At 35.7% G+C, this 10,893-nt stretch overlaps 1 protein-coding gene across 4 annotated transcripts; it reads left to right on the top strand.

Annotated features, from left to right (window-relative positions):
- The first annotated feature begins 668 nt into the window (after positions 1-668).
- Positions 669-6,048, top strand: LOC113287504. 4 transcript variants are annotated; one of them, XR_003330120.1, is made up of 5 exons: positions 669-963; positions 1,051-1,114; positions 1,201-3,919; positions 4,017-5,045; positions 5,135-5,570. XR_003330120.1 is itself a non-coding variant. In XM_026536281.1 (5 exons), exon 3 carries the CDS (start codon positions 3,271-3,273, stop codon positions 4,441-4,443), a length of 1,173 nt encoding a protein of 390 aa, XP_026392066.1. In that variant the 5' UTR covers positions 669-963; positions 1,051-1,114; positions 1,201-3,270; the 3' UTR covers positions 4,444-5,045; positions 5,135-5,274; positions 6,000-6,048. The 4 variants fall into 4 exon arrangements, 3 of the variants coding, with proteins under 3 accessions (XP_026392066.1, XP_026392067.1, XP_026392065.1); XM_026536281.1 differs by adding an exon at positions 6,000-6,048 and having other exon boundaries at positions 1,201-5,045; positions 5,135-5,274; XM_026536282.1 differs by having other exon boundaries at positions 1,201-5,045; positions 5,132-5,568.
- The last annotated feature ends 4,845 nt before the right edge of the window (positions 6,049-10,893 follow it).

The following is a 10,893-nucleotide window of genomic DNA, read 5'->3' as shown; positions in this document are numbered from 1 at the left end:
TTCATCTTTTGGCTACCGCGCTGAGAATATTGTGCACATGTGTGAAGGTAAACTGATTATGCTATTACCTTTTGAAGGAAATAAACAGCATTGTCCTTTCTTAATAACTAATGGTCGGGCTTCAGTTTACACAGTTGGTAGTAGAATTACCATTTATCACATTCTTGTTCACTACACCATATGGCCCGATTTGAGACATATCGATTTTTGGGTTCGAGACATGTATATATGTCTTTAGTGCTTCCACTCATAAAAGAGTCTCAAATAAAAAATATGAGTAGCTTTAATTATGATTTTTTAACTACTCTTACAAGTGTCTTAAAATGTGTCTCTACAAAATCTAATAATTCTAATATATATCTCATTTATCATTTATTTTTCATTATAATTCCATTTTATTTCCTTTCCAAAACTCCAAATTACTTCCCCCAAAATTCTCTCCTTTTCCAATTTTCTAAATCTCTCACAATATTTTCCCTCTTAAATTTCCCCCCAATAATTTTATATCTTTGTCTCACACCAAATCATTTGAACATGATTTGCATTTATTCCCACATTTATTTTAGTTCCCACCTTTATTTTGGGTTGTTTTGAAATTTAAACAGTATTTAATATTAAATAAAAATCCGGTCCTTATAACAAACTCGTCCAACTCTTTCTCTCCCACTTGTCTCTTCCGGAACTTAACTCTTCTTCGCTCTCTTCTCCACTCAAAAAAAACCAGAGAAAAAAATGAGTGAAATTGGGTTAGACAAATCAAGAGAAACCTAAATCAAACCGAAACCAGAAATTAAACCAAAATCTTCTACCGATTTATGATTCTCTAAGCCTAAAAACTAATATAAAAAACCCTTTTACGAATCAAAATCTTTGATTTTGTAAACTGATTTTTGTTTTTTGATTGAAACTCTCAGAAGTAGATTCAATTGAAGAAGTAGAAAACCTGGAAATCTTTATCCTCAGGTAAAAAAGAACCTTTTTACAGAAATCGAAATTTGGTTGATAAACCCTAAAAATTTGATTTTTAATTTTTGTTTTTGATTTTCGCAGAAGAAGATTGATAAGAAGCAGATTCAATTGAAGAAGTAGAAACCCTAGGAATCTCTATCCTCAGGTAGGAAATATCCTTTTTACAGAAATCGAAATATGATTCAAAACCCTAAAAAATTGATTTCTAATTTTTGTTTTTGAAATTCGCAGAAGAAGATTGAACTAAAATCCTTGAAGATTCAGGTATTACCTCTAAGCATATTTTGCTAGTTGGGGTGTTTGATTTATGTTTTTATATGAACTGATTTCCTTTTGAGGGTTATGTACTTGATATTCAGTATTTTTGCGGTTGTTGAAGTGTTGAGTTAGAGAATAAAGCTCGGTGAGTTTTGCTTGATATTAAGTGGAACTTATTTCCATTTCACCGTGGATCTGTGAGTTTTGGTTGTTATTATACAGTTTTTGATATTTGGTTTAGAGAATAAGGTTCATAAGTATGATAGATGTGTTTAATCTTTAACATGTTCTTGCAGTTGTGAAGTGTTGAGTGCATTTTTTTCTGCTAGTGTTTTAAAATGAATTAATATTAATACAAGTCTGTGAGATGCTGCTTTTATGCACAACTTCATCAGGTTTTTGCCATGTTTTAGTTGGTTTTTAATTCATGTTATATATAATTCTTTGAACGAGCTATTGATTAGGTTGGAGAGAAATATGCTGTGAAAAATATGTGATGTCCAGTCCTCCAATCCTTGTGGAACATATCGATTGATGTTATCAATGTCTTTTGCTTGCGGTGAAATGAATAATTTCATGTTTTTTGCTTGGTCAATGTTTCTTCATTTTCAGTTTGGAAATAGTGAGTGATATCTGATAAGAAAATGTCTCCCAGAAGGGAGTTTCATATTCTTTAATAAAGTTTTTGATCACTTGGTATATTCTTAATCTGATTTTGTTTTTGAATCACATAGAAATCTAACTCTTTTTTAAACTTGGGTGTTTATCGTGCAGTCAACCAGTCCATTCTAGATTGTGTTATTTGCCTGAGTTTAGCATCAATATTGATATGCTTACTGTCAAACACAATCTCATTCTCCAAATATTCCACATAGTGAAAGATGCAGTCATATAAGTTCCATTCTGATTTCCCCTTGCAGTACCAGGCTAAGAGTTTTTCAGAATTCTTCATGATAGAAAGAAAATAGATGAAAATTTTTGGTTGTAGTTGATGTAGAGACCAGATAAACATGATAAACAAGTAAGGGTTTAGTTTTTTGTGTTTTTCTTAGCATTTATAGATCTCAGAAGAATTGCTATTTTTTTTTGTTTGTTAGCTGATTCATTGTGATTTAAGCATGGGTCTGTGAGTTTTGCTAGTTTGTTATAATAACATATATGATTTTTAAGAAGGGTTATGATTATGGTAGAGGATTGGTATAACATGTTTTGCTGGTTACTATAACATGTTTCAGTTGACAGCATTTGGTTATTCGACGATGTTTTATAGATTGATTGATGTGTTTTTTCTTATGTATACTCTGCATTATTTTTCATTTGAATTTTAGAGTGTTATTATATATGGGTTTGTCTTGCTTTAATATTAAAAAATAACACTTTTGTTGCAATATTAGTTTCTGTTGGTGTTCATGCTTGTGTGAAGATTGTTGTGTTTGGTCCTTGATTAACATTCTATGTTATGTTGTTGTAGAATGGTGCAAGTAGGTGATAAAGGTTGGATGAATGAGTAAGATAGGTTCTGTGATGTCTATAGAAAAGGGGTGTCTGATTTTATCGATTTTGCATATAGTAACAGGATAAAAAGTTCACCATTATGTCCATGTCCTTGCCGTATTTGTAGAAATAAGTATTCTTTGTCTTTTGCTCTAGTCAAGTATCATTTAGATTACACTTGATAGACAAGTCATATGTACTTTGGTGTCTACATGGAAAGAAGTCCACCACATCATCACAAGTAGTGCTGGAACATGTAGAAGAAAATGTGGATGTTGAAAATGTAGGTGTAGACAATGTAGAGGAAGAAATTTCTATTGAGGAACATGTAGAAGAGAACATTAGCGGTGAACAATGTAGATTAGGGGATTTCGTCGACAAGGCGTATGGAATATTTGAAGGGTTAAATAAGGATGTGAACGAAGGTGGTGAGGAGCCATACCTAGGTAAGAAATACCACAAGTATAAGGAGTTGGCGAAGGAAAAGATTTATCCAGCTTATGAAGGTGTGATGAAACAACACTTAGTGTAATTGTAGAACTACAACATATGAAAAAGATGTTTGGTTGGTCAAGAAATAGTGTTACATACCTCTTGGGACGATTGAAAAATTGGTTCCCAAAAGGAAACACTTTTCCTGCAAAATACCCAACAATGAAATCTATGTTGATAGATCTAGGAATGAAGGCTGAGTCCATTCATGCGTGTCCTAATCATTGTGTTTTGTACCGAAAAGAAAATGAGAAGGAAACTGTGTGTCCCAACTGTGGAGCATCTAGGTATGTAGTGAAACAGGGTAAATATGGACAAATAACTACGAAAGTTCTTTGCAAGGTATTGAGACATTTTAAGCTTACTCCGAGACTTAGGAGATTCTATACCATATCATGGATAGCACGCTACATGACATGGAATGATGAAGCACATAGTTCTCCCAAGTATATGCGTCATCCAGTAGACTCACTCCAATGGCAGAATATGAAGACAAGGTGGCCTGATTTTTCAGCTGAGGCGCAAAATGTTTGGCTTGGTATTTCCACTGATGGCTTCAATCCGCGGGGAATTCAGCGCACTAGTTACAGTTATTGGCCGGTAATATTGGTGATGTATAATCTTCCACCCTCTTTGTGCATGAAAGAAGAATTTCAGATAATGTCGCTCTTAATACCGGGACAGAAGGCGCCGGGTCAAGCCATTTGTGTGTTTCTTCAACCTTTGATAGATAAATTGATTAAATTTTGGATTGATGGGTTCGCTTCTTTTGATATGTATCGAAAAGAAACTTTTATCTGCAGATCCATTCTTATGTGGAGTATTCATCATTTACCGGCTTATGGAAATGTGTCAGGGTGTACGAAACATGGCTATAAAGCTTGTACTTTGTGTGCTGATGAGACAGAAAGTATATGGCTGGGTCACTGCAGGAAGATAGTGTACTTAAACTACCGCAAGTTTCTTAAGATACAGCATCCATTCAGGTCTGGAAAATATCTAGGTCTAAAGACTGCAGAGAGAAAATTTCCACCACCTCGATTAAGTGGAGAAGATGTATTGTTAAAAACTTCGAATATTGAGTATTTACCTGGGAAGCTTTCCAAAGCTGGAAAAAAGAGAAAGAGGGATATTATAAGGAAGTTGGTTGTGATGCTGTTGATTCTCCAAGTAAAGATTTTTATAAGAGGGCCCATCTATGGAAGTATAATCCTTACCGTCACTGTGTAGATGTAATGCATGTCGAGAAGAATTTTACTGAGCATTTGATAGATACACTTCTCGACATAAAAGGCAAGTCCAAAGAACGAGAAGATATGAGGAAGATGAACATTCATAGTAGGCAGTGGATCACTACAGACTCTGTAACAGGAAAGGAAATTGTACTGATTGCCGGTTTCCGTTTAAGCAAAGAAGAACGAGATAATTTCTTACAGACTTTGAAGAATATGAAGTTTCCTTCTGTATTTTCATCCAATCTCGGAAACAATGTGACAGTTAAGCATCCGGGTCTGAGTTGTTTGAAGTCACATGACTATCATGTGATTATGGAATACTTGCTTCCGGTGCTGCTTCAACATGCTTTCCCGAGGTACCCAGACCTTTGTAAGGCGCTTCACCAGATGAGCTTATTCTTTAGGATCTTGTGTGAGAAAGTTCTAATCAAAACTGAACTTCAACAAGCCAAATTCATGGTTTCTGAGGCATTATGTGTGATGGAAAAGTACTTCCCTCCTTCCTTTTTTTATATTAGCATCCACCTTGTGGCATTTGGAGGATGAAGCGCTTACTTGTGGACCAGTTCGATACCGATGGATGTATCCCTTTGAAAGGTATGCACCTTACATTTACCGTCTTTATTTGCAATTCTTTTTTATTTGGTACTTGTTTCATATTAAATTGCATTGTTTTTGTTAAGAAGGGTGATGAAGAGCTGTAGAAACTTACCAAGTAACAAACGTTATGTGGAAGGGTCGATTGAACAAGCGCACCTTACAAGTTGTAGGTAACCAGAAGACAGGGTTGGATAAGCGTAATACGATTCGAGTGAACAAGTTGTAGGTAATTTCTTAAATTCTTGTAGAAAATGTATCCACTGCATATATGCATTATGAAGTCTGGTGACATTGATTGAACAAGAAACTCTAAATATGCTCAACCTTGATCCCAAATGATAGAGACAAACCTGTTATCCATAGTTTGTTTTGTTAAAATTAAAATTTATTAGATCAACGAAATAGAATTGATTGATTGTATGGATGGATTCGTATGTGATAATGGAGTTTTGATTGAATAATGGTTTCATATTTAATTGGGAATGGAGTGGCTAGATATACCTGTATTCTGGTGCTGGAAATCAAATGTGCAGGTGGAGAAAATTTTAAATATAATATATATATTTTTTTAAAATATGAATTTAATTTGAGAAGAATATAAACGTCTCTTAATTTTTTAATGCGTCGCTTTAAATAACCAGAACAATAAAACTGGTTCACTTAACTTACCGTGGGTAAATAATTATGAGACACATATAAACGTCTCTTAATATGTCTCAAAACGTTTCCTGCGCCAAAATTGAGACACTTATATGTGTCTCATAAAATCAAGGCAACACCTATATATGTCTCGCAACCGTTGATCTGGTGTAATGGTTGCATTAGTTTCTGTCATTGATGTTCTGCAAATGGGTTTATTGATAGACACATTTTTGTGTTTAATTTGATCTCAATACTATATATTGTTGGCACTCGAGTTTGTACCAATTTTGGTGTTTTATGTGTTTGTAGGCACCTTTGGAAAATAAACATTTTTTTGGAAAATTCGGCTCGAAAAGTTGGTAAAAGCCCCGGAGGACACGTGTTATTCGGACTCTCACCGTTGGATAAGGGGCACCTCAATTACTAAGGGGCACCCCAGGCCACCCCAAAAGGCATCTGCTATTCGCACCCCAGTACAGAATTAGGGGGAGGTCATCTTCTCCATTTGAATTTTGTTTTTGGCGGGAAAATGGAGAACACTTCTGCAGATTTTTGATCGAATTGTTGAACGTGTTCTAGGGAGATTCAATGGTTGATTCTTGGTAGATAGTTGTGATATGGCCTATTAAAGACACTGTGGGCGTTTGGTTCGACCAGAATTGGCTAGAATCAGCTAAACAATTCACGGGTTGAAAACAGGGCAGTTCGTGTATATCACGGGTTTCACGTGATTTGGAGAAGATTAACCGTGTTTTGTGCGTGCATGGAAGACCCTCACAGCCTGTTGGAGCATGAAGGAGTTAAATATGGTAATTTGGAGGCTTGAAAACGCGTGAGAAGATGAAACAGGAAAGAAAATATTCCCAGAAATATTTTCTTTACTGCCGAGTTAAAGAGAATTATATGGAGTGAATGAGGGAGATTCGATGGGTTTGTTGGCTATAAATAGGTTGTTGGGGTTGAGTAGAAAGGGTGTCGAGAGTCTGGGGGGATGAGGAGAGCCATAAAAGAAGAAATTCGAGTTTTCCCAAACTCGGTTTCTGCTGCTGCTGCTGCTGAAGAACATGAAGAACACGAAGAACGGACCTGCACCAGCAGTCGTTTTTCTACAGTAATAACGACTCACACCTGTGGGTCGTACATCAGGCAGACTTATTTGCTACAGCGTTTGCGACACAGCTGCATCAGTCTTATTTTGTCACTGAGGGTCGTAGTTCTCTGGTTTGTAACAAATATAATTGTTACAAACCCGGTTTTATTGTATTTCTCATATTCTCATCATTTGTAAACCATTTTTGAGCATCAATGAAATATTTTGAGAGGTTTTCCAACATGATGAGCGGATAATTCCCTCGTAACCAAGGCAATGGGGGAAGCTATTCGCGCAACATAAATGGGTAACTATTTCATTTAATTATATAATTCACTTAATCGCTGCTTTTGCAGAGTTTTAAATTATTTGAATGATTGTCTTAATTATTTGTTATTCAGTTTGATAGGTTATGCTTGGTTTAATCTCTTGATAATCTATGCTTAAGGTTTACAAATAATGTTTGAGAATCTGTATGATTGATAGTGAATTAAAGATAAAAGAGGACTTAAGAATTGAATAGAGTTTTGAAATATTTATCATTCAATTTTGCATAATAGTGGAATCTAGTGTCTTGGTTACCTCTCGCACCCATTGTTAATATTTTTGTATATGTAATTTTATCAAATATTTAAATTTAATCTTCACAATTCAGAGAGTTTGAACCTCATTACTACAACATCATCAAAAAACATTATCATTTTGGCGCCGCCGTCGCGGATTTGTGCTTAGGTAGAATTTTTAGGTTTTTATTATTTTTTATTACTTTCATTTGTTCCTCTTTACGTTTCTTTGTTTGTGTCTTTGATTTGCAGGTTTGAAGATTGGACACTAAGGACTTGGAATAAAGCTCAAAGCTAAAAGAAAAGAAAAAAAGAAGACAAATAATTTTTTAGGATTTAGTTTTATTATTATTATTTTATTTTTTTTAGAATTGTATTAGGAAATTTTTGTAATATTTTTGCACTTTACTTTGGACATTTGGACAATTTTTTTTTAAACCCTACGGAAGGGTACCCTTAAATACAAACTGTTTGCAAGGAAGGACTCCGATTACAATATCGTCTCGGCCCCTCGGGTTCGTACACGACATAGGAGTCGTGGCCCGAGTCGACTTCAGCGGTTCTTCGCCCGTCTGGTACGGGAGGTAAGTCTTTCGAAACACCCGCGAATCTCCTGCAAGCGGGTTTACTGTATGCTTTAAGGTGATTATATGTTGAGGACTGAACCACTTGCTTTAAATTCCTAGTAAAGGGAAAGGATTGGCCATACAAGATAAGGGTTCGGATTTCATCACCGTTCTCTTCTTGCCCGCCTTAGGAAAACGAAACCTAACGCGAACCCAAGCTTAAAATTTGATTAGAACGAGACCGATAGGGTAACGAGCTTAGTAGGAAAGTCGTTCGAAAAATATTGGTTACTCTTTTAGCATACTTCGAAGTTCATGATGGTTTCTGTGAGTTGAATGCGTGACTGCGCCGCCTTGTGATAGCGGTGAGGCCTTGGGTATCAAAGCTCCACTGAGCTTCCCTCGCCTCAATTCAACTTACTTTGACTCGGATTGATTCCAGAGGGTTTGCTTAAATTGTAACGAATTCCCTTTCGAAGGATTAGAAGCTGGTCTAGAAACAATCTAAGTGGAGCCATCATGCTTTTTGTTTGCTAGAAATCAGTAGGTTTGATTTGGTCGAGTCAGCCTTGTTTGTGATTGTGTAGAATTCCCTTGCAATTAAGAATGTCGAACTGGTATGACAGAAGCCAATACAATGAGTATCGATCTGAATTTGAATATGGACATCATCATTTTTATGACCATGGTGGGAATAGTAGTTGGGAACGCCAACCTTTTCAAGGTTATGGTCCATACCATGGTGAGCCCAATTACTATCCACACGCGAATTGGTCGTACGAGCAAGAAAATCAGGAACATTGTAGTATTGGTTACTCGTTTTTGGAAACTAGTTCTGATTATGATATTTCTGAACCTGTTCCATCTCTAGAAGAGACTCAACAACGGATTGAAAGGACGTATAAATGTTTAGTTGCAATGAATAGTTCAAAAGAAGAGTGTACACGATATTCTGAGATGATAAACGAGAGTGGTAAACGTATAAGTGTTATGCTCAGTGAAATTCATGCACGTCTAGAGGCAGAAAATGAACAGTTGGCTAATGCTGCTCGAAATAATCTAAATTTCCAAAATAGGGTTTCTAATTCTACCCTTGATATCAATAGTGAATATTTGCCTAATTTAGAGGACGAGGCTAGGATAAAAGACACTACTTATTTAGATAAGGTTCAATCATCTTTGTACTATTATGATGATGAGGATAGTAGTAATGAAGAATCTGAAATATGTAGGCATAGTAATCAGGAATCTATTAATCCAATTGAGCTTTATAATGATTATATTATTTCTAGTTCAAATACAAATAATGTTTATGATTATTCACCTATTCAAAAGGACGAGGATTTGATTAGGGATACCACCGTTTTAGACGATGTAGTTTTTCCTTTTGATTACGAAGCCGATAGTGGTTTAGAGGAACGGGTTTATTCCGAAAATGTTGTTTTAGAGTCTAGCGACTTAGAAACAATAGTATTAGATGAAGAAGATATACCCGTAGAGATGAGTGAGGATGAACCCGACTTAGAAGAATCAATTGACCATTTTCGGGAATCCGATGACCTAGAAATTAGGGAAGTTGTGACTAGTATTTCTAGAGACACAGAAAACTCTAAGTTTGGGGGTGATTATCATTCTCCGTGTGCTTTAACTCTTAAAAAGTTCCCTCGTGTAGGACTTGACATTTGTGCCTCAACCATCTTACAAGATTATCTTCGTATACTTTTTCCTGAACCTAATGATGTCCAAAGAGAATCTCAGTTGTTAGAAACCCATCCTATGGTTGATGTGATTGACCCAGGCTATGATACCAAGATTGACTTTGTTTTCCCACCAAAAAATTTTCTTCCAATTGTGGGAACATTTGATTTTAAGATGTGTCGGTTATTAAGTTTTGAGACTAAACCTAATTACTTTAGGAGAATAGGGTCGACACATTTTCTTAAGGAAGACCAACTCTTTCATTGTGGTCAGTTTTGTGAGTCAAGTCTAATTGACTTTAAGGATCCGCAGTTGTTCAGGTTATTGTTATGTGCTTTTAAGTTCCTACTTGAGTATTTCCAGACTCTACAACCTGATCTTAAGAATCCTTCTTTTGAGGAAGTCCAGCCTATGAAAGCATTTTATTTAGACCCTTTTATAGAGCCTGAACTTGAGCCACAACTAGAGATAGTTGTCTTAAACAAAAAGTTAAATAAGGGTATGTTCGGTATCTTCTTGGTCTGTTGCAGTTTCCTCTTCTTGTGGTTAGCATTTTTTGATCCAGATGACCCACAATTATTCCGGCTACTTCTATATGATTCTATGAGGTGACTAATTCCTTCCGATGTCTGGCTGAAGACTTTAAACTTAGCACTTCTTGGGAGGTAACCCAATCTCATGCAACATGGTAATATCTTTCCTTAACCCTTTTGCTTCAAATGGTAACATTTTCTCCTTGTTCATATGCTTTTAATTTTATCTTTAGAACATTGAGGACAATTTTAGATTTAAGTTTGGGGGTATGGGAGAAACTTTTTAGTTGCATTTTTGAAAATTCTAGCATCACATGGTATCCGGTTAGCTAAGTTTACATACTGTTTGTCACCGAAAAGATAGAAATTGGAATGCTAGGGATAACAAATTATTCAGACATTAGAGAAAAAGACATTGAGATCCTTGAAATTCAGGAGAGAACTTGTTCCTTTTAGAGGGTAACCGTGATGGACCTAACCATACATGATGGAAAGACAAGTAGGTCATGGAAATGCCAGAAATACAAAGCAACCTCACAATGTAGTCTTAGTTACTGGATAACGACTCTCTCTCAGTAGAAACTTATCATCATCAACAAGCGGAGCGACATCAAAATCTATGAAGAAAGTGAAGACGTTTTAGGTTTAGAAGCAACAATAGAAGAGAATAATTCAAAAATCAAAGTTGAAGTTATAAGAGCAAATGATATAAGTTGTTAGAATCCATGATACCAAGACATCACAAGTTGCGAA

The sequence above is a fragment of the Papaver somniferum genome, chromosome 6 (genome assembly GCF_003573695.1).
Source record: "Papaver somniferum cultivar HN1 chromosome 6, ASM357369v1, whole genome shotgun sequence".
NCBI lineage: Eukaryota > Viridiplantae > Streptophyta > Magnoliopsida > Ranunculales > Papaveraceae > Papaver > Papaver somniferum.
The sequence above is the reverse complement of the archived record's forward strand: the minus strand, read 5'-3'. Positions and strand labels throughout refer to the sequence as shown.

Bases quoted from the DNA above. Each gene is read 5' to 3' on its own strand.
- LOC113287504 (XM_026536281.1), top strand. From the start codon at position 3,271: ATGAAAAAGATGTTTGGTTGGTCAAGAAATAGTGTTACATACCTCTTG.